This window comes from Python bivittatus, unplaced genomic scaffold (genome assembly GCF_059951505.1).
Source record: "Python bivittatus isolate LINGU-HERP-01145 unplaced genomic scaffold, Pbiv_v1 ctg000480_np1212, whole genome shotgun sequence".
Classification (NCBI taxonomy): Eukaryota; Metazoa; Chordata; class Lepidosauria; order Squamata; family Pythonidae; genus Python; species Python bivittatus.
Genome location: NW_028277075.1, coordinates 57,640,928 through 57,665,746, shown reverse-complemented (window position 1 = coordinate 57,665,746; position 24,819 = coordinate 57,640,928). Strand labels below are relative to the sequence as shown.

At 36.1% G+C, this 24,819-nt stretch overlaps 1 protein-coding gene across 16 annotated transcripts in view; it reads left to right on the top strand.

Moving 5' to 3' along the window:
• SOX6 (SRY-box transcription factor 6) overlaps positions 1–20,411 on the top strand; it is a 469,019-nt gene extending 448,608 nt beyond the window's left edge. For 14 of the 16 annotated variants that reach the window (XM_088145996.1, XM_088145997.1, XM_025162930.2 and 11 more), the window contains 3 exons: positions 11,229–11,462; positions 16,568–16,784; positions 19,550–20,411. In XM_088145996.1, coding sequence (XP_088002122.1) covers positions 11,229–11,462; positions 16,568–16,784; positions 19,550–19,853 — 755 coding nt within the window. In that variant the 3' untranslated portion in view covers positions 19,854–20,411. The remainder of the gene's footprint in view (positions 1–11,228; positions 11,463–16,567; positions 16,785–19,549) is intronic. The other 2 variants (XM_088145999.1, XM_025162927.2) reach the window with 1 other exon arrangement.
• The last annotated feature ends 4,408 nt before the right edge of the window (positions 20,412–24,819 follow it).

Genomic DNA, 24,819 nt, shown 5'->3' with positions numbered 1-24,819 from the left:
TTGCGGGTCTGCTGTTCAGCAGGAAAAAAAAATAGATATCTTACTTTCTATTTGAAAATATTAGTAACTTAAAGTACCCCATCTATCAAAACTTTACAATGAGGAATCAAAAAGAAATGGCCCATGGTTAGATAGCCAGAACGCTGGTATCATTTATCATTGGTTCATTGTGAGGAACAGGGAGAGAACCAGTTCAAGTTACTCCCATATCTGGCTCAGCTTATGCGTAAATTTGAATTTTCAGGCAGAAGAATGAAAGGTGCCACACTCAAGTAACAAAAGGCACAGCTGCAGTGAGAATGCGGGCAGCCTTCAACTTGGAAAACAAAAACAAAAGAAATTCCCCTGGAAAAGCAAAACAGGTTTCTGACCTATCAGAAAAAGGAGGGAAAGAAAAAGAAAAGTGTGTCAAACAGCCCCTGAGTTCTGTGCAAACCGATTAATTGTGGCAGCCTGCCAGGAGAATCCAAAACTGTGAGGTAACCTGTTTAGCACCCTCCTCTGTTGAGGTGTAAACAGCAGGAAGTACATGGATGACAAAGCACCCTCTATTTCTGTGACAGTGTTTCATAAAATACAAGGGAAAGAATGTCTCTTGTAGCCGGTATCTGTCACAGATAAATATTTAGGAAAGTTGCTATGACAGTTGAGAGCGAGAGAGCGAGAGAGAGCACAAGGGAGGAGAGATACCATGAGACAGAAAAAGACAAAGACATTTTTCCAGAAAGAATGCTGAGAAACCAGCCCATGGTGACTTTGTTCTTTGTTCTCCATGCACTCTTCTCCTGTCTTATCACAAAGGAGTCACAATGTTAGTACAACTAGCAATATTATTTTAAAGTACTTTATATAAAAGAATACAGGGCTCCTTTACTGAAGAACATATACAGAAACTGTTTCCTTTTGAGCTATACAACGTTTCAAATGAGCGACAATTTGGGAAAAGTAACAATTGCCTCTCTTAGGATGTTGAGGATACTGGCACTGGACATTTCAAAATGTTGGCTTTGCTTCTTTTTTTGAGAACAAAATCAATTCTTGAGCCAAGCTGTAGTGCCAAAAGAAACAATATGAGACACAGCTGTATATGGAGAGAAAGATGCCATATGCCTGAGCTTTTCTGAAACAAACACTGTATTTTTTAGGGGGGGGTGTCATTCTGTTACAAACAGGTGTACTGATATACACTGGGATGTATTTTGTTATGGGTTGGACCTATGAAGCAGCATGTATCATGAATATTAGCTGGGAAGTTAGTTGAAACATGAACACGTTTCCCTACATGGGGATTGTTCTTAGAGGGAAAGCCATAATATGTAATTTGTTCTTAGAGAAGTATTGTGAATTTCTCTTTCTTCAACTACACTGTAAAACATAGAGTGAAATTGATTAGAATGTGGGAGAGTTTTCCTTCAACAATTGTCATTACAGATTTATATTTTTGCACTCCTTCATTTGATTAAAAGCACAAGGGGGTGAGTGGCAACGTTTCCTCCTCTTGCAGTGCACGCAGTAGAGACAATAACTCTAATGGGGAGTTCATTACATGTGTATAAAGTTTCCCCAAGATTAGAAGTCATGGTCCCCTATAACCAAAAGCCATAGGGACTTGACAACCATCCTATCCCAAGGCCTGGGAGAAAAACCAAGTTTTTAACAATTTATGGAAAGTAATTAAGATGGGAGTAGTACTAATCTCTGGGGGGATGTCATTCCATAAGGCAAGTGCAACCACAAAGAAAACATACTTCCTGGGTCCCACATATGACATTGGTTGATTGATGAGACCCAAAGCATACCCACTCTTCCTAACCTTACCGGATGGGCACAAAGTTACAAAGACAAGCAGTCCCTCAAGTAGCTAGGCACTATGCCATGAAGGGCTCCATAGATACTAATCAGCACCATGAATTGCACCTGAAAGACAACTGGTAGCCACTGCAATTCATGAAGTAGTGGGGACACTTGGGCATCCTGTGGTACGGCCATCACTGCCCCGTCACTGCATTCTGGACCAGTTGTTGCTTCTGGGGTGGTCTTCAAGGGTAGTCCTGGGTACAGAACATTACAGAAATCCAGTTAGGTGACCAAGGTGTAGGTGATTGTTTGAAGGGCCTCCAAGTACTGGAATGGGTGCAACTCACACATCAAATGAACCGTGCAGAGGCCCTCTTGCCTACAGCTGCTATCTGATCTTTGAGTAGGAGCTATAAATCGAAAATGACCCCCAGATTGTGCACAAGTCTTGCATGGAGGACTGCAACCCCATTGAAGACTAAATATAGAATATCCCCAGAACCAGGAGGACCAAATATACAGAGCCACTCAGTCTTTTCAGGATTGAGCCTGAGTCTGTTCCTCCCCAGCCAGAACCATATAATCTCCATGCATTGGGCCGGAACTTTGTCGGCATCACTTGGTCGGCCTGGGGTCAAGATGTATAATTGGATATCATTAGCATATTGATGATACCTGACCCCAAATTGATGGATGACCTAGCCTAGCAATTTCATGTAGATGTTAATCAACAGCGGAGAGTGTGTTGAGCCCTGCGGCACCCCACAAGCTGGAACTTACGATAAATATTTATATTGTCTTTTTTTTTAAGTTAGGGAGAAAATTACTTTCTTTCCCAGTAAGTTAGGGAGAATTTTTTTTGCTTTCCCCAAAGCCAAGAACATGATAATTCTGTGGGGATGGTGTTCACCTCTGTGTGAATGAACCCATTCTCACAAACAAGATGAGAAGAGGAAAGAGCTATATTTGACAGTGTAAAACAAATGTAATTCTAGGGCTGCAATAAATGCATTGCCATAGAAAAGGAACTCTAGGAGCAGTGGAAAAAATATGCTGAAATCTAAGTGGCTAAAATTTCCTTCATTTTGCAAAGCCACGAGCCACATGCATCAGCTCACCGCAAAGTCATTAGGTCTTTTTAAGCTCAGATGAAAAACATTAACCAATACCACAAAAGGCTTTAGTATGGCCCCTTTGTTCATTCACATATGGCAATTTATAACTCCTGCGCCACTAGGGCTGGGTGTTTGTTTAAGCTGCCTCCATCAGAGCAGCCCTGAAAGAACAAAAGACATCTTGAGCGATCCTAAGCAGGAAATGGTCTAATCTAAACATGGCTTGTGACACTATAAGTAGAATAGAAAGGGGAGGGATTGATTAGTCATTAATGCACAATTGGCTCCATATGGATGCTGCAATAATAAGGTCTTTTTCAGTGCAGTAGCTGCGTTTATTGAATTAGAGGTTTATGTTTCCTCAGAGCTGACCTTAGGGAATTCCCTTTGATTCCTCTTGTTGATGTTCCAAGAGAATGGAGTGTGGAATAGAAAAGAGACATGTCCTCTGCAACGATACTGGCTCAGTATATCACAACCAAGGGCTGATTTTTCAATAAAAAAAAAAAAACACTTACATTCCTCTTACATGTTCTTTTGCTTGAATATAGTTTGCATATTTTGAATCTGTAAAAAGGGAACACATTTCTCTCAAGCAAATGTTAATTTGTTATGAACATTGCTGCTGTTTTGCTTATATTATTGTGATAGCTTTACTTATTCCAACTGTTCACTGCCCTACAAATATTTCACAGTCTAGAAATTTTAAATAAATTAATATGGTTTGCTTAAATATTAGTAATGATTCTAAACATCAGTCATATACTTGTTGCTCTTTATTCAGAAACATTTGCTGTTGGAATCCCAGTTGAATATTATTTTATTTAAAAGAATAGGATAAAGCTATTTTATTGCCAAATATGACCGTGTTCCCCATCCTAGTGGACTTCAGCTGTATAGGACATACAGCTCCCAGAATTCCATGGCTAGAATTATGGACCAGAAGTGTATTATGCATCTGAATTACAAATTTATTCATCATATGCATGAACCAGAGCCCTGAAAAAGATTAATACATGATTGTGTATGTGTATCTGTCTTCTGTATAAGTTTCATATAAATATGTCCCCCTGAAGTGGACTATGATCCATAAAGGTATATGCAGTAAACGAAGTCATAGTCTTTAAGTTGCCAAAGACTCTTCATTTTGAATATGTAGGTAACTTAAATTGGAGCCTATAAATATGGTGTCATGATTTCTAAGCACTCAGCTAAACAGCAAAAACTCCAAAACAATGCAGAGCCACAGCTAGCACTGTCTATTCTTCTGAATTGTGAACAACCAAATCTTACTCTTTTTCTAATAGTTTCTGAACTTTAGCAGTCAAGCTATGCTTTTGTGACTGCATTATAAACAGTGCACTTACAGATGGTCTGTTAGTCATAAAAGTCAAACAAGAAGATTTGACTTTAGCAAATGTATTTTCAGCATACTATTTCGAATTTAAGTTTTAGATATCAGCTGTATCTGTTGCTTACTACTGGAATACCCCCCTGTATTTTTGAGCCCAAACTAAACATTTACTTTCTCATAACTCTGCTGTTCCTTTTCTTCTGATTACTGGTCCCCACTTCTGTTCCACTATTACATTACAGATACTTTTTACAAGCAGTCTTTTTTCCTTTTCTAATGTAGTTTTTGCAGACTTTCCCCAAATACATGCATTTCAAGTACACATTTCCTTGATATGCACATTTTGTGTCCATTTTTTTGAGTTGTAAACCATATCCCAAAAATCTGAGGAGTATTTCAGGGCACAAGTAAATTCTACTTCACATGTAATCTCAGGTGGTATGAACTAGGCAAGTTTCAGACTGGATTAATATGTATTCCATCCCTAGTGACTGAAAGTTGTAGATTTGTTGAAATTCCATAAGCTAATTTTAAAGAAAATATTTTCACTATATGGCTGGTGTTTAAATGCTCTAGCAATTATTTGTATTATTACGTCTTTCTTAAGGGTTGTAGATTTAAGATTGCAAAGAGCAAACATTGATGTTTATAATTTTTTAACTAAGTCACTGTAGCCTTAGTGAATTAATATTAGATCTGTGATATAGTAAATGTTATAAACAGAAACATTCTTTGCCTTTTACAATATGTTGAACATCATCCTATAGCGGTAAGATGCTTAAGAGTACGGGATATTACATGATGGTTAATTATTTGCAGAAGCTCATTTAACACACATTCTTTTGTAGCAGCCCTTGGGCCGAAGCACAAATATTCACTCAGAGATCAAGTAGAGAAGTTCAAGGTTTTACTGGCTTCATTTCCAAATCTTTCAAGTGTAGGCTTGCTCAAGGCAGATGGAGATAGAAGTTTCATGACTTCCTTGGTCTGTTTGTAATTTATAACTCTGATTAAGAATTGTTTCTTAACAAATGAACACTGAAATAAAATAGATGCCAGGGGAGAATCTTCTCCTTTTGCTTTAATAAATATACCTTGGGATATAATCTCTCCAAATCACTTCAAGTTTATATTTCAGCAAATATTTCTGTCTGTCTGATTGCTCAGAAGTGCAGAAATATATACTGGCCATTTGCTTGTATTAGATCCCCAAGATTAGACCAAGATGATTGTAAGGACCTGATAACCAATTCAATGCCTTCAATATGTTTTTGATGAGGAACATTTCTAAAGAAATTGAAGCATTGCTTTTCCAGTCAGATGATATGTGTGTTTCTGATTCTGATTGAGGCTGCTTGGTAGCTACAACAGTAGGCTGGGGGAGTGGTACCTAGCTGTAGGCATATCTTACCAAAAGACCAACGGTCATTCCAGCAAAATTTATTGCAAAAACAAATCTACCCCACTGCCAGATTTATAAACAATATTTTTGCCACTGTGACAGCAAAGTCTTTTGGCTCAATATCATTTTAAGAACTAGCAAGATAGTCATATAGCCTGTCCCAATTAGTATCTTAGCAACAGTGTTTTTGAACTTACTGAGCTTTCAAGGGATTTAAAGGTAGTTCTACCTACAATACATTACAGTAGTTTAAATAGGTTACTAGGGCACGGACGACTGAAGATGGACTATCTCTATTCAGGAAGGATTGTATTTGTTCTAGAATTCTATGCTTGTGAAAGGCAGTGTATGCCACAACAGATTTCTTAGATCTCCAGTGGTGGCCTGAATCCAATAGAATCCCTAGATGTAAATATATTGCATCAGAGAGACTATGATCTCATCCAAAACAGGATAGATCTCTTCTACTTCATGAACTTGTTTGAATTAAGCCTCCACATGTAAGCCATCATCTTATCCATTTGACTGATTATATGCTATCAGATTGATATCAACTGTTAGTGACCACAAAGATAGACCTTCTCCAGGATGATCTGCCTCCAACCTGACCCTTCAACTCTTCCAGTGGTGCACTTATCACCACTGTAATGGAGTCCACCCACCTTGCTACTGGTCAGCCCCACTAGGTAGACCAGATCAGGAAATCAATGCCACAGGAAGATTAGAACTACTTTTATTGAAATTGGCTATAATAACAGAATCTTACAAGTGTGACTGAGCTGAACCTCCCCCCCACACACACACCATTATACCCCACTGCATCAGAGAGATGTCTGCCTGAACTACTTCCAAATATTATCTCGTTTCCCAGGGCTTAAAAAATGCTTCAATTCCCTTTGGCTGATGCATATTTACATCAGGGTCATCTTCCTTACTCTCTACATCCTCTTCTTCTCTTTCCTTCTACCTTTCCCAGCATTGTGGACTTCTCAAGGGAGCTCAGTCTTCACATAATGTATCCAAAGTATGATTATTTGAGCCTAGTCATTTGTACCCTGAGTGAAAACTCTGGACAGATTTGTTCTATAATTGTTTGTTTTCTTGGCTATCCATGGTATTCTCAGGAGTCTTCTCCAACACCAAAGTTCAAATGCATCAATACTTTTTCTATCCTGCTTCTCCAAAGCCCACATTTCACTTCCATAGAGTGTCAGAAGGGAAAGCATTGCCTACCTGTATAGATACATCATGACATCTGAATATTTTTTCCAAGGCCTTCATTGCTACTTTTCCAAGTGATAGTCTGCAGTATATTTCTTGACTGCTTAAGTGATTATTTTTTGGGGGTCAGTTGTAACTACTGGTGACTGGATAAGTCCTTGCTTGGTAACACTTTCAAAAGTGGTTTGCCATTGTTTTCTTCCTAGGGCTGGTAGAGAAGCATACTGATGATACCTCATCTCATGCTACAGAATGACCTCATCCAACAGCCTCATGTAGATGTTAAACAGGAGTGGGGATAATGTTGAGCCCTGAGGGGCCTCACAAAGAATGGGCCATAGGCTAGATCTGTTCTCCCCCCCCAACACAACTGGAACTGGCTCCAGAGGAAGGAGGAGAACCAGAACAATACTGTAACCCCCACTTCCAATTCCTGAAGCCAGTCCAGAAGGATACCATGGTCAGTGAGAGATCAAAGACAGTAAGGATGGATGTATTCCCCTACCCTGCTTCCCTAGAGGTCATCTACAAATGTGATCAGTGCTGTTGAAATATCAACATGATGAAGCAAAATGGTAAAATACCAAATTTCGACAGGAGCTGGAGAATATGAAGATGTTTATTGCACATTCTCATGAACCAAGATTAAAAACAGCTGAGAATACATTCAAACATATGCAGAAGAATGAGAGATCTTATAAAATACAAGATTTAACCCATAGGTATTTATAAGTTTTTGGCTTACTTGCTGATGTTGAAGGTCCAAATCCTTTTTTGGAACATTGCTTACAGGATTCTCTTTTGCTTTCTTCAGATCTTCATTTAAAGATTAAAGATGTTTATTGCATACATACTAAAATTAGTATTCCAAGATGTGCATCTCCTATCATTATTAAGTTTGTGAGACTGGAAGTCCTGGGCTTGATATTAGGAAGAAAACAGGAAATTTCAACTGTGAAATTTAAGGAGTACAGCTTTCATACTATCCCAAATATATGACCTTTTGTGGTATATCTAAGAAAACAGTTTGATCCAGCCTTCTGATTTAGTAATAACCAGAATGCTGACTTCACGTCATTATAAATAGGAAATAACTTCTAAGGTATCTTGGATGTTGACATCTCTATTGTATGGAATTTCAGTGTACACCAATCGTTGTTTGATCTTCTTTGAATCAGTTACTATCTGTGGTGTCCTTTAACATAATTTGAGATTGGAACCTCCTTCTGAGTTTGGAGATCTTCTTGAAGACTTTTTTGTTTTCTTTGTCTATTTCCATCTTCAGTTTCTTAAAGAACATTGTTATAAAACTGCGTCTTGGCTCTTCTACCAGTACTGTGAAATTATTCTTTATGTTCCTTCCTGAGATCTTTGTCTTTCTTGTCTTTGGCTTCTCCTCTCTTCTTGACAATTTCTACCATCTGTTCTGACATCCAGTTTGGTCTCTTCTGTTTCTTTGTCTTTTAGCAGTCTTTTTTCACATTTATTATTAACAACATCTTTAATTTCATTCCATAGTTCCTCTGGTTCCTTATCAGTGAGATTCAGAACTTCAAAACAATTCCTGATGTTCTCCTTGGAAATGATGGGTAGATGCTGAAGATCATATCATGGAAACTGGTTGGTTTTGTTCTTCCACTTTGGCTTTACTTGGAAATTTCACATGAATAATTTGTGATCTGTTCCACAATAATCCCCTGGCCACATCTTTGCTATTATAACAGCTCTTTCACTTCCTTGTACCAATAATATAGTCAATTTGATTTCTGTGTGCTCCGTTTAGTGATGTCCATGTATAAAGTTGTTCTGTGATAGCAATGGAGAAATGTTTGGATTGGCAGAAACTGCTAATTCATTCTCCACTTTATTTCTGTTTCCTATGTCTTACAGTCCAACTATATTTTCCTTCTTGCTATTTCCAAGGTTGGCATTCCAATCTCCAGCCACAAGCTTTTTGTTTTGCTTGCCTGTTCTATCTATTTTAGACTGAACTCATCAAGCACTTCTTCTTCTGTATCAGGGGTTGGAGCATAAATTTGGATAATTGTCATATTAAATGATTAATTCATTTGTAAAATCTAATTGATATTATGTGGTCATTGACTGCATTATATCTGAGTACTGTCTTTGCTATGTCCTTCCTGAAAATGAAAGGAATACCATTCCTTCAGTATGATCTTCTGACTGAAAAAATGTCCAATCTAGTCCATTTCAGTTCACTGACACCTGTGATGTTAATGCATAGTTGATTAATTTCATCTTTCACTGTATTGAACTTTCCCATGTTTATGCTTCTTATGTTTCATGTTCTCAGTGTCTTTGCACCTTTGGATTTTCTTTTTCTGCCTGGCAATACCAGCAACAAGACATCTGGAAGGCTTTAATCTAGCAGCATCAAAAACACCGTTAGTAAAATATCTAAAGCTCTTTTTCAGTAGCATGTTGAGTACCATCCAACCTCTGGGGTCCACCATCATGCACTATATTGTCAGTCAGTTTACATTTTCTATCCATGTGGTTTTCTTGATAAAATACAAGAGTGGTTTACTACTGCTTTTTATTGTACAATATGAAATGATGTCTTTGCTATTGTCATTAAAGTGATCATCCACCTCCAGCACCTTCCTATATTGCTGCTGCCCAATAGAGGCGCCTGCTTGTTTTAGCTCAGCAGCTGGGATGTCCTTCCTGCTGGGAGTATGTACTCTTGATGTACATTCTTCACACATCCCTCCCTGGAGCACTCCCCCACCACGATGAGGCAGCATTTTGGGATAGGAGGGGATCATCTTATCTAATACTGATCCCCAAATGTACATTGAATGGGATAGTTGATTAAACCACTGAGAGGTTAGATGATTAAGGTGTAAAAGTTTGTTCTACATGTGGAAAAAAAAATATAGTAGAAGTTGAAGCTCATCTCTGTTTTTTTCTCTCTCACACACAGACACACATGCAAAATTAATGTCTCATCCATTCTTACTGCATACTTGGGAATTTAAAACTGGATGATATCAATATTTCTGTGCTTCCATATTTGAAATAACAATGAAACCTGATACTAAAATCCAGCTAGACTTTTAGGATGAGAGACACTGTGTGTGCAGAGTTTCTGCTGCAAATATACATTGAGCTTCTGCAGCAAGACTCCATTTTGGCTCTCCTGATTTCTGTTAGATTCCAGGTACATTTCCATCTACTTGGTATTATGACGGAGAGGCTGCAGTAATAGTTATTGCTAGCAAATGTTGAAAGCCATGGCACAGTAAATAAACTTATGCTCCTGTTAAAATGCTGCATTTGACATTCAGAGCAGACTTGTCTTTTATCTGCATGCTGTTGTAAAACTGGTGTCAGTTCTAAAGTAATGGTATTGAGGGCTTCATAAATTACTCTGGTGATCCTTAAGAGAAGACAGTGTCACATCTAAGTAAGTGTTTTGCTTCTAGGATAATGTATGTCTTCATCTGGCCCAGCAGTCAACATATTGCCCTGTGTTGATGGATATTGTCAGCCTGAAGCTACACTACATTTCACTGCACAATAAACATGGCTGTCAACATCATATAAAGTGAAACCAATTTATCCTGTATGGTCAGTGCATTTTAAATGAAATTAATGTACTGTGGACATGCTGGCAGAAAGGTAGCATATTAGTCATGCATCCTCTGTTCTACAATTTTACCCATAAAAATGAATTGCCTATACAGGACAATCAAAAGAATTGTGTGTTTAAACTACAGATGATTTTTTACAACAATTGGCAGAGTTAGGTTTCTGTGTAATTGGAAAAAAAATAGATTCAAAACTGAAGACGGTGTAAAACTTGTCAACACTATAAAATCAAAAGTGCTTTGCTGATTTACACCAGTTTAGTTTTCATCAAGATACATCATTTCACAGTCACTGAGGATTTGTCATGTAGGTGGGCAGAGATCTGAAATAAAGTTTCTTTTATTTTTAGTCTTGTCATAATTATCATATATGACAGATACGTTTTGCTCCTACGATGTATTTTGGGTTTATCATTACTTGCATTACTTTCTTATGGTGGAAATATACAGTGCATTCTTTCAAACGTACAGTATATCGAAATGTCTCTCACCCCAATATTTCAGTCAAGACTCACAAACTTGCTACACCCATTGCTTAAGTGAATGATAGCCTTAGCAAGTATCCAAGGAATAGCAAAAATGATTAAATCGATACCTGAATTTAGAATGTATTTGGTTCATAGATCTGGAAGTAGCAAATCAGCAGGACCTAAGAAGTTGTCCCTAATCCAGATAATATAATAATGTTGGCATCCATCTCGTTTCTTCCTGCCCTGACATTACAGGAAGTAAAGCAATGAATGGCTCTGCAGCTAAACTACAGCAGTATTATTGTTGGCCAACAGGAGGTGCCACTGTGGCTGAAGCTCGAGTCTACAGAGATGCCAGGGGCCGAAGCAGCAGTGAGCCGCATATCAAACGACCAATGAATGCTTTCATGGTTTGGGCAAAGGACGAACGCAGGAAAATTCTTCAAGCTTTTCCTGACATGCACAACTCCAACATTAGCAAAATTCTTGGTAAGTACCAATTCAAATGTGCGAGGCATCGCAAGGCAATATATCTTGAAAATGCATTAAATTCAATACCTAATGCAAAAAGACATGTAAGATAGGATAGTGTAACCAGTGCTTGTAAGGAGTGTAGCAATAAGAGCCAAAATACTAAGATGGATCTTTCGTTTTGGCATGCACCTGAATTGGAACTGATACATGTCTTATTTCTGGGGGAAAGTGTCCCACAGAATCAGTGCCCCAGCAGAAAAGGCCCTTTTCCTAGTTAATGCCAAGCAAATATCTGCTGGTTGTAGCACAACCAGGCCCTGTGTTGAAGACAACATTGCTCATTAGATCTATAGGATTTATGCTTTAATATATTTTAATACTTGTATTGCTTTGTCTGTTTTGTAATCTAGCTCAAAGTGGAAAAAGTGCTCCTTGATACTGTGATAATTTGGACTTATATTGGTCCTTTTAGTTCTGTGAGCAATCTTGAGCTATGCCCTACTTTTTTCAGAGGAATATACAGTCCCATCAAAAATAGGTGAATTACCCAAACCAGGAAATTCTTCACTGACAAAATGTTTGGGATTTGAACTTACTTTATTGGCCTCAATGTAGCTTGTGATTTCTCCTGAGTTAGATGGAACAAAGCAATACAGCTGGATGTCAGCAGCATTATGTTGTACAGGGATAACTAGCAGTATATTATTGTACCCACTTATAAGAAATCATGGGAAATTAGAAACATGAGCTTTCTGCAAGAGAAAAGTTTCTAATAATTTGTTACACTGGGAATACGTTTAAATGAACACAAATAAAAAGCTTTGGGCAGTCATGTGATGGCTGAACTGAATGATAAGCACTTTTCCTAGCATCTAAACAATTATTAATTAATTAAAATGGAACTAACAATAAAAGAGTTAAATAAGAATGGGTTGAGAATTCAAAACCCAAGTTCATTTTACTTACTTTTTTTTAAAGAAAAATTAAAAAAAAATATATAACCAGAATATTAGGTATCCCAAAGTCAAGCTTTATCTCATAAAAATTAACCTGTTGATTTTCTACAGAATTAAGATTCAAGATTTCTTTGAAGCATTAAAATGTCTCTAAGGTTGACTAGGAAGGGCAATATTTAAATAGATATTTTCCCACCAAATCTATGAAATTAAATACGGATTGTAAATGTTAACTAATAGACAAACAATTATCATCTGTAATGAATTTATTTTGCATTATTACACATTTTAACAAAGTTAATTTTCTTACAGGCTTTTTTCTTCCTTTAAGAGGTATTCAAAAAACCCTCGAGAAATAAGTGTAACTCTGTACTCAAAATGTGGTGTTTTTCATAGAAGTGCTTATGTTTGTCTACCATTTTTAGTATGTTGTATGAATAGTCTTTCAGTTTTGTACAAAACCTGCACTGTTTTAGTTCTGGCAACTATATGGAGTCCACATTATTTGTGTGCATTCTTTAAAGGAAGAAAAAAAACTATTACAAGTATAGTAAGAGTATTCATTGAAATGTAAACATTCAGTATAAATATTTCAGAAGTGCCAGCAATCATATGTTTTTAAAAAGGATATAACTTGCCAGGAGTTGCCTTGCCACCACCAGAGAGAGAGAGAGAGAGAGAGAGAGAGTCAATTTACATATAATATTGGTACACATTTTCCAGGACAATGACAAAAAAAAAAAGTTGGAAATATTAAAACTGACAGCAAAGCATTGCTGACTCTGGATAACATTTATACAACTTTTCCATTTGTTGATGTATAAAAGCTCATAGTAAAAGAACAGCTTCCACCCATGTTTACCACAGCTGTAATCATTTTTTCATAATATTTTTATTAGAGTTTTACATAATTAAAAGCTAATACATAATTAGAAAAGATATGCAAACAAAAAAAGAAGAAAGAGAACAAGAAAGAGAAAAAGGAAAAGGAAAAAAGAAAGACATATAAAAAGTGACTCCCCCCTCCCTCCAGACAAGTATAAGCATTTACAGTAACTTAACACCTTCTCTGATATTATAGAAAAAGGAACTCTTTTTCTCATTTCTCATCACTAAACAATAACCAAATTATACATATAAAAAATCATTAACCAGTCTTACACAGCAAAAGCATTAAGAGTACCAGTAATAATAACCTATATGTTTTAAGCTTAAACTAATCTATTTTTACATTTTGACTTATAAATTTTTCTAATAAGTAAAACATAAATCCCCATAAGCATAAAGAATATCAATAATAGTAACATATATGTTTTAAACTCAATCCGGTAGGTCCCTTTCATATACTAACCCCTAACTTTCTCTAACAAATAGAAAATGAAAGATTCATCCCTATATAAAAAAAATCTTTATATCATTTTGTGGTCCTGGTCAGAAAAAAGGTTTCAATAATAACAGCCCAAAATCAAAACTTATACAATTTAACCCTGGTCAAATAAGTCTATTTTGAATACCTTTTTCTTCTTTTTAAGAGGTTTGATTTTCAGTGGCTTCTTCAAATAAAGTCCCATGTACAGTAGTTATTTCTTATCATTTTCTCCCTGTTTGTTTTCAGAAGCAACTTCAGAAATGTAATGCTTCCCTTCTATGGATCCAAAGTAAAATAACTCTCCAACTCACTCTTCTGATTTGTAATCTGGATATCCCCTTTAATTGTTAAAACATCAGCCAGCACAGTTTATATATCCATTACAACTTCTCTCCATGTCACTCTTGTAATCAAATATCTTGAAGTCCATTTTCAGATCCACATCTTTTTCCATATCTTCCATATCTCTTTTATAATCTGACATTTCTTTAAAGTCCATTTTAAAATACTTGTTCAAATCATCCTCAGCTTCTGTTTTATTTAATAGGATCTCTTTTTCTTCTATAACCTCTGTTAGATCCAATTTTAAAAATAAAACCTGAACACATTGTTCCCAAACAGATTTAAATTCTGTTTAAAATCTGTTCCTTACTCTTCTGTAGTAAGACAATGTTCCTCTATTATTTTAGGATATATCTTTTCCTTTAATTGCTCTTTGGTTCCCTCTAGTTAACTTTCAAAGCCCAATCTTATCTTGTGTTTATTTTGAGAACCAAAACTTTCCCACAATAGGTTTTCTTACAATTAAGTCCAAAACCATCTGCTGTATTTTTATAAAATTTAAAACAGTCCATAAAGGGGAAAAAAATCTTTCAAATCCATCTGGTCCCTTAACTGTCCTCAGTCATCATTCTTAACTCCCTTTTGCAGTTTCCAAAAGTTAAGATTTTTCTTTTTAATCTTTGAACTTAAATCTTCTTTCCTCCAGGACAGAAGGAAATTCTCCTGGTGTACAGCAACTTGCCTGAAAGGTTTTTAATGTCCAAGTAATCCAATAATAAGTAATGTCTGATGGTAATTAAGAGAGGAAGTGAGAGGAAATCTAATGTCCTTTTGAAGGCTTCAAGCTGCAGCTTGAGCTCAATATTTCCTGTGACGCCTAGAGTGCTGAACCCGCTGGAGATCACTAAAATGCAATCTCTTCACAGGCAGCCTCTGTAAGGAGTACCTCTGGGTGTTCAAGTCGTCTCCTTTCTCCAGAGATGGTTCCAAGGAGCTGGACTTTTCGCCAGCTCCTCTAAGCCACCACGGTCATTGGCTCTGTGAAAATAGGCCATCCTCACTCTGCCATTACTCCTCCAGAAGTCTTCCACAGCTGTAATTATTTTTAACCAGCTGGAAGTTCCTTTCTTTAAAAAAAATCTTTGCTATTTAGGTAACTCTGTATAAACAATATGCCATATTTCTCCCTTTCATGTTAGGTATTCTTTTAGTGATTGATTATTATAAAAAATTATTATTTTTATAGTAATTTAAAGTAGTAAAGACATAGCAAATGTACCCTCCATGGAAGTTTTAAGTACAGATTATTACACTTAATCTAACCTATAATTTATATAATATATAATACATAATATATAATAAATGTATAATGTGTAATATATAAAATATAATATATAATGAGGGTCAATGAATCAATCACAAAGAAAGCTAAACCAAAGCCAAGATGATTAGAGGAAAAAAAAAAGTAGTTTGCTTAGTCTTAGGTTATGATATTTAATACATTTATAGGAGGTTTTTTTTTTAATGTTTAAAATATGTATCCAGGAGCTGTGGACTGATTTCAGGACTGTACTATCTCTTAATAAATTAATGATTAAGTAGTAGAAGTAGTAGAGATGTTGGTCTTTGTCTCAAGGATATATCAAGAACTTCCTGATACATAGCATTCTGAAACTATTGTCATATTTAACATAACTATGGTGAGTTTTTTTTATTTCATGTACACATAAATTAAAGATTTCATTTTAACTATTGTAGTATATTTTTTCATGATGCCAGTTCTGTGACTAATTACATTGTTCTGTTAGTAAGCCTCTTTGGTATCTTTAATTGTATGGAGGAATGGCCAACAATCTGGATCTCCTTGAGAATGTTATGAAGGCTGCTTTATACAGGACCCAAAGATTCTTTAAAATGTCATAAAGGGACTTGGGACATACTTGGGAAGTTTTATATCCTCTTTACATATTCTGAAACTTAATTATCACAATATGCCATTCACCCCATATTTTCATTCTTATCATCTGCCTCTTGTTTAGGTCAAAGCTCTGAAGGAGAAGGTTTCTTCTATTCATGAAGGTTTCTGTAAGAGCTAAAAGTTCTATATTGCAAGGGGAGCCTCTATTGTAAGAAGGTTCTGGCTCTAAAACTTTGCATAAGGGCAATGAGACTGGAGAGGGAGACAAAGCTAATAGCCTTAGTTTTGCTCTCACAACTTGCATGAAGTATAAGAAAGATTTGTAGCATCTGAGAAGAGCACATAACAATTAGTTTGATTTGGCTTGGCTGATGCATTAAAATGAATTATGGATTACGACTGAGTTCAGGCTTGGAAAATCTTTGGCCTTTCTGATATTGCTGGACCAACTTCCATTAGGCCCAGTCACAATGGTTAATGGTCAGAGATTACGGGAATTATCATACAGCAGATTCCTACTTCCAGTTTAGAAGTTTATTAGCCCCAAAATGAATTGATTTGAAAGTTCACTGATATCATTTTTTTTTCTATGCAGGCTCCCGCTGGAAATCCATGTCAAACCAAGAGAAACAACCTTATTATGAAGAGCAAGCACGATTAAGTAAAATCCACTTAGAAAAATACCCTAATTACAAATATAAACCCCGACCAAAACGCACTTGCATTGTTGATGGCAAGAAACTGCGCATTGGAGAATATAAACAGCTAATGAGATCTCGACGACAGGAGATGAGGCAGTTTTTTACCGTAGGGTAGGTATTTGAGTAGGGTCCCCCCCCGCAGAATAATCTAAATGTGTGAATTTCATCTCTACCCAACAGTGCTTCCCCTTGCTCTTAAGGTTGGGACTGTGTTTTAGCCCATGATTTAAACATTTCCCTCCATACTGACATTGACAATTCATGGTAATCTGGATCCACAGTGCATTAGCTGGGACTCATTAGTATTTCACTGCTTTTAAATTAATATCATTGCAAAATTCCCTTCCCCATTATTGTTACAATATGGATGGGAATTAATTCATTTGATTTGTTTTAATATGAATTTATCCAATTGAGATTTCCTGAAATCTGCAACCATCAAATTTTGTGATGGAGATTTCACCAAATCAAAAATATAAAAAATCGATATATTTCAAAAAAGTTCACATACAAATGCAGCTGCTTACAAAAATATGCATTGGGAGAACTGCATAAAAATGGAACTAGAAGAAGAAATTTGCATTAAATGAATATGAATCTTTGTAAAGGGTCTTCAAAAATTTAAAAGCAGATGTAGGAAAGATGCAGGATTACTGTCCCTATTTTAAACAACAATAATGTACCACTCTCCCTTGGACAAAGTACAGTGCAATCTGCTTTAATTAAAATAACCAGTTCAGTTAAATTCTGTCAGGTTTTTTTTCTCTCACTTGGTTCTTCTTCCACTGGCATATACACAATTGTGAAAAGAAGAAAGTCCACTATAAAAACTGTTTGGTATAGATGGTTAAGCTCAGTGTACTTACATTGTTCGTCTTCCTATTGCTACAGATTCTGTTGTTGCTAGTGTATGACTTCTCATGGATCCTTCATATTGTAAGAATAGGTTCCATAACAAACTTCTACCTCATTCAATGCTGACTTTAAATGTTGAATTGGAAATCTCCTATCAGATATTTAGAAAGAAACCAGGAGCAGATTCCTTATTAAGGAATCTCTTTATAAGTGCCATCTTTACATTTTAAGCATTAAAGTCAGGTATATTTCTTTCAGTCTTTTCCCAGAAATTCACAAATCATTATACCAGTTGATTTATTTAATGGGAGCAAATTTATTAGTCATTAACATTGAAACATTGAAAATATGAACCTTATTACAGTACTGCCATTCATGGTCTTGCATTGTTTAATTTTTTTAATATTTGTGTATAGAAATACTGACTTATATCCATTATTATTTTGGACCCCAATATTTGGGACAATTACTGTCACAGAATGCAATAGCAACTGTTATATTGATCTGTTACGTGTTGAATCTATGGCAATTTAAGAAAGAGACATTTCCCTTGCCAGCCCTTTCAAACTCACAATGCTTGTATATTTCTTTAATTATAAAACAAACAAACAAAAATGTTGGCTTTGCAACCAGATAATTGATGCTGACTGTTTGGTACCATTTATGGCTTGGCACACTGGAAATTGAATTTTTATCTAAATCAGTTTTTGATAACTGGAAACGTGATTAGGATTAAATGTAATCCTTATATAAAACAATAAGGCAATCTGAGAGAGTCAGAGATGACTGACTTTTCAGCAAGAGGATAAGGCTTGAGATATTTAAATCTGTCTGTTAAGGATATGGTTATCATATCATTGTGTAGCAATTAAAGTCCCATTAAACATGCGAGAACATGTTGAGGGAGGAGAAGAGCAGTCCTCACGATCCAGGACCCTGTTTTATTCAGATTCTGGATGACATGGAGACTAGTATTCCTGATCAAGTGATGTGGGTACAGTTCCCCTTCAGATTTCTTTCCTGTATGGGGGAAGGAGAGTGTTAGCCGCAGGTCTGCAAGCACAGTCCCATTCTCTTTCCACTTGGAGTGTCCATTGTTTGGGAAGAAGCTATCATTAAGATGTTTACTGATGTCTGGAACTGGGATAATGGACTGTACACTATATTGGTTATGGCTCAATTTCCAGAATAATTCAAGGTGTGAGTCACTATTTTTAGCTTGCGGTTGGGCCGCAATAAAGAGTTATTTTATCCCATGTGGATTTGTCAGCTAATTAAGAACTTCAGATGAAGCTCTTTTGTATGCTGTTAAGATGCCAGTGGAAACAGGGAAGAAGGCATTTATTGTTTTGGTGGGGTTCTTGCTCTAAGAGATTGGGATTTGTATTGCCTGAGTAATATTTTACCAACATCCAAAGGCACTATCAGAATTGTATTAGTTAAACTGTGATGTGTGTGTCAGTTTGTGTGTATATGTTTAATTCTCTCTACAATTCTATATTTTATCTTGTTTTACATTGTAATATTTTTATATTACTAGACTATGCTCTTATTGATTTTAATTGTTTCTGAGCTCACAGTCTCCTGGTTTCTAGCCTGGTACCTTAACCGCTATACCAAACTGGCTCACTCAGAGATTGAAAGTTCTTCTCCCGCCTTAGGCACAAAGCCAGCTGGGTGACCTTGGGCCAGTCACTGTCTCTCAGCCCTAGGAAGCAGGCAAGGGCAAACCACTTCTGAAAAACCTTGCCAAGAAAACCGCAGGGACTTGTCCAGGCAGTCACCAGGAGTCAATATTGACTCGACGGCATTGAAGGCACCCCCCCACACACACACACACACCAAAAAAGACATGATAAATATTACAGGGAAGCCTGTGTCAATTAAATTGTTCAGTTAAAGTCCAGCAAATGTTTTAAAAATACAGTAAGAGTTAAAAGTAGAAAATAACATTGCTGCATGATTTGTTAAAATGGGAGAGCTACTTTTCTCATGGAAATCATACCTTTGTTTCCTTGCAGGCAACAGCCTCAGATTCCAATCGCCACAGGAACAGGAGTGGTCTATCCTGGTGCTATTACTATGGCAACTGCTACACCATCGCCTCAGATGACATCTGATTGCTCCAGCACTTCTGCTAGTCCTGAGCCCAGCATCCCTGTCATTCAGAGCACTTATAGCATGAAGACGGACAGTGGGAGCCTTGCTGGAAATGAAATGATAAATGGGGAAGATGAGATGGAAATGTATGAGGACTTTGAGGATGACCCCAAATCAGACTATAGCAGTGAAAATGAAGCCCACGAGGCTGTCACTGCCAACTGAGGATGTTTGCTGAATTACTCTGACTTTGTTTTGTTTTGTTTTGAACAAAAAGTTCTTAAATGAGCCTGCATGCATGTATGGCTCCTACAGTTACATCTGCAGAATGGTCTTAAATGTTTCTTATTGTGTGACACAGATTGTTCACTAATTTTCATGAACTTTTTTTAAAAATTTAGGTGAAGACATTAAGTATCAGACATTGGGACTTGAAAACTGATATGAATCAATTGTTCTCTTACAAGTCTTATCTCTCTTTTGTTGTCTATTCTTTCCTCTTCCTGGATGCTGATAAAAAGGTTTAAGTTACTGTTTTAATGGGGGTTTTACATTCTCACTCAGGTATGCTGTGCCAGCCTACAGATTGTGAATGTGTTTTTATTCTGAATTATTTTAAAAAAACAAAAGAAAAAAACCTGCAAATTTCCTATCATGAAACAGAATAAGTCCTCAAACGTGTACATCTATCTGTATTAGCTCATCTTTTTAAAAATAAGGTCTCTAAATTCCTTTTTTTTTCTCTCCATAGCTATAGCTGACCTTCTGGTGTGCCAAACTTTCCTAACTTCTGAATCTTAATATTTAAAAAAGTCTTAAGGGAGACACTGTAAAGTCTTAGACAATCCTTTGGCATCTTAAAAGTACTTATGTATCTTAAAAGAAAAACCTACTTTTTCCAGAAAATTGTAAAATACTCAGGAATCTGGAGACAGGATATTCCTTAAACAGTGAATATGATTGCTACGATGCACTTGCTCAGTTGCTTCTGCCTCTTGATGTACCATCAGTGTGAAATATAAGTAAGCACAACAGAGTGATCACCAGCTACAGACAGGCCTGTCTTAGCAACATAAGGCCACCTTCAAATCATTCTCTGTCCCTTTGCTTTGAATTCTTATATTCAGTCTTAATTACATTTGGTCTTAATGTATTCATTCCAGAATGTCAGGGGGCCATATAGTAAAAAAATATTTTCAAATGTACTGTTGTAATGGCATTATCGTTTGTTTGCCTTTATTTCTTCTAAAGAGCCCTTTCCCCTGAAAGTGTGTGGTATCTTAAAAATAATGAGGCACTTAATATTGGAAAGGAATCATTCTCTCTTTCTCTCTCTGTCTCTCTCTGTCTCACACACATGAGGAAATATGTTTCTACATGTCAAAAACACTTGGAAAAATGCTGTTATTAGCAGAACAGTATCATATACAGGACAGTATACAATATTCACCTATTATGCTGTTTCTTTTTAGGATAATTTGTGGGGCTTCCCTAAAGTAGTTCTGTTTTCCAATCTTGAGTTATTGTATGTTGTCAGACAACACTTTGTATATTCCCCACCCAGTATGCCTGATGCTAGTTGTAGCCTAACACAGTATCAGGTGCAAGGTTTAAAACTATTTGTTAAGTTTATGTATTAGATTATCTTAATCTTTGTCTAGTACATAGACAGCGTAGAAATCCAACTTAGTCTTCCTCATTCTTGGAGATGTAAAGTGCTGCCACAGTTTAGGAATCTCCATATTGCCATTCCCATAGTCAACCTTTGTTAATATGTGAACTTATGATATTATAGAAATTTTAAATCTCTCAGATAAACTGTGTTGAATATTAATCCTGGAGAACTAAAAAGGATGCAATGATCATCCTTGTACTTACAATTTTACTTTACTCGTTTAGATGCATATGCTTAGCACATCAGAAAGTATTTGAAGCTTTTCAGTACTTTATGTTATCTGCCATATAAGAAAAGCAAAACAGAACAACACACAGTTGTATCCCAAGATCAGTATTTGTGAATTATGCTGGGTCCTTTAGATCAAAACTGCTGTAGAAATTTAAATTCTTATTTATTTCAGTGCTAATATATAGTTTTATTATACATAATATTGATTTCTAAGGAGCCAAGAGCAAGGCAAAATAAAGCATTCCCAAATTCATCATCCAGCTCTTGGTGGATGTCAGTATTTAACACTGAAATTTGAAATTGATCAATTTAATGTATTTCAGTGTTCAAAACCTGGTTAGTGACTTATAAATAAACTCTTAAAGAGTTTTCACCAGCTCCTAAGGTGGAAGCCATTAATATGCTTTGATTTGAAGTTCTTTCTAGAGTAAAGAACATAAATGCTCTCTTCCTTATATCTTACCATCAATAGTTACAATTATTTCAAAGTGGTACATATACCAGAAATATAGCAGTTTTATATGCCCTCTAAATAAAACCAATTTCACGTAGATACTTTATGGTATGCCGAGGTAGATTTATCCATGCCAATCAGATTGTCAGTGTGAATGTTTAATGGTGATAAAGAAAATGTATCAGGTACTAATCCAAATGGAGCAGCTTCCTCTCAATTGGATTTCCAAGTGGTCTGTTCCATGCCAACCATTAATTATATGAGGGTGAATTATGTCAAGAGTTCTGCCCTCCCTCTACAGAAATGCCATTCTTAAGACTGGAGGAAGATTCTTATTAGCTTGCTCAGGGGATAAGAGTGCCAGGATTTTCAAAAGCATTTTAGCACTTTGTAGGATGGCAAAGATGATAAACCACCAGTAATAAATCTATGAATATGACCTAGGTTCTTCTACACTAAATGACTGCAATCATATCTTTGTGCCTAGAGCTTCCATTACTGAGAATGGCAAATGAGGCTCCCTCTGTTTCTATCTGCAATGGGAAGTTTACATATAGAGACTTGGTCTCTAGATTGAGGCCATTGTATCTTTTTTGCCTAGTTGCTTTCAGAGGGGTTTAGACTGGAGTGCTCATTAGCAAAAATTAACATAGTGCCAAGCCAGATTATTGTCATGCTATCAAAAACTTTGTAGATTTAGCAGAAAAAGATAATCATGACCTATCAGTTTCCAGTACTTATTTCTAGAAGTGGAGGCAGTTCTGCAATATTAAAATAGGGGATTATAATCCATACACCAGACCAAGTGTTTGTGTATGTGTATACATGTATGTGTGGATGCATGCACACACACTCATCAAGTTTTGGCAGCCATTCTACAATCTAGAATAGAATTGCTTATCTTTACTATTTATTTGAATGAATACTCCTCTCATAACTACAGCTAACACAGTAAAACTGGTCTAGCCAAGATGTAAAGGCACTTGTTATCATTAGCTGGTGAGAATCCTCTTTATCTAGTTAAGGTACTGAAATAAAATCCTTTGTTGTCTTTAAGATTGCTTAGGAATTTGAACTGATCTAACAGATGTAGCTTGGATGGGAGATAACCCATTATTTCCTAAAGAATGACTATTTATTAATTTCCTACAAGTTTCTCCTGTTATAAATCTCTCTCCATTCTACGTTTCTGTTTTTTTTTTTTTTTAGATAGAATGCTATATTGCTAGCATTGTATGTTTTGTAATTATTTTTGCACAAGGGCAAACATTTAGTTTAGTGGGTTATTTTCTTTTTATAATTCTATGACCATGCCAAAATAATATTCTGCAGGCTGGCGGAGAACAAAGGACTGTTCTTTAGGACTGAAACTTGATTTTACTCATACTACAAAAACACACACTCACAGATGTTGTTTCGTAAGTGTAATAAGCACTGGATATAAATGGTATTTTTTATCACTTCTAACTAATGTGAAACTGTTGTACAAAAACAACATGAACAAAAGTCATCTGTTTCGACTCGTGTGGGCCTGCCTCACAGTTGCCGGATTTGAGTCATTTTTATGTCTTGTTATTTCATTTATTTATGCAAGATTCTTATATGTATGAATACTTTGTTTGAGCTCCAGTCCTCCATCTGTGTTGATGATCTGTAACTTAAATCTGTGTCCTTGACATTGATTGGCTCTTCATGAATCAGCAGATGGTAAAGTACAACTTATTGGACAGGTTTTGAATTTAAAATCTGCAGAATATGTTTATTATATTTATTAGCCTATATTGGCTCTAAAGTATCAATAGAAATCAAGGAAGGACAATCGTTGGGAAGCAAAAACTTTTTTTTTCTTTCTCCTTTTTAACAATTCATCATTGGAGCTCAAAACAAGGTTTTTGATTAGTCACCATCTCATTTAAGATTTTTTAAAAATATGTAAATATAACATAGGAGATAGAATTTTATTTTTTGTTCATGGATACTTAGCTATATATAAGTTATGTATTTACTTTTGTTCTGTATCAGTGTACATTGGTCCATATTAAATGCTGACAAATCACTGTACCTCATGTAGATTTTACGCCTGCAGTGTGGGAGCAGTATTGTGGACCTGTAGCTAAAATGGCAAGATGCCTCCTTGTGCCCTCCTTCAGATCTGAATCCCATATAATAAACACAAAATACTTCAAACATTGCACCTGCTTATAGAATAACAACCTCATATCTACTCTCTAGTAGTGGTATTATAATTTTGGGGAATAGTAAAATATTTGTCCAAGGATTATAACTTAGCCAGTTGGTTCTCAGTATTTCTTCATTAGCAAGTAAGAGCATAGGACATGATGTGCAACTACACCCTTTGGGCATCCTAGCAGTCTGTGATTCTAGTTCAGGTGACAAAAGTATTGATTTCTTACATTCTCATTAAGCTCTGTAGAACAAGGCAAACTTAGGTCTCATTAATTTCAATTAAACTAAAGTATGTTGATCAGGTGTGTGATGCCACAATTCTCTGACACCTTTGCCAAGATAGTTTGAGTAGGAATTGCTCCTACTTAAGTACTGGCCCCCACCCCAATAAGGTCTACCCTCCCACTTAATTGAGATTATATTTAAACCAACTTTAAAAATAGATTGTACAGGAGACAGATTTCTTGTAATTTCCTTTCAAGCAAACTTGATGGAAATTCTTGCTTCTTTCTTTGAAAACAACCAACGTGACTTAGAAAATTTGTCAGTAGGATGACAGATACCTAAGAAAGGAAGTAAATAATAAAATGTGTTTGGAGAGTTTGCCGTTAATCCAGCCTTTTAAAGTAAGTAGTACCAGTTAT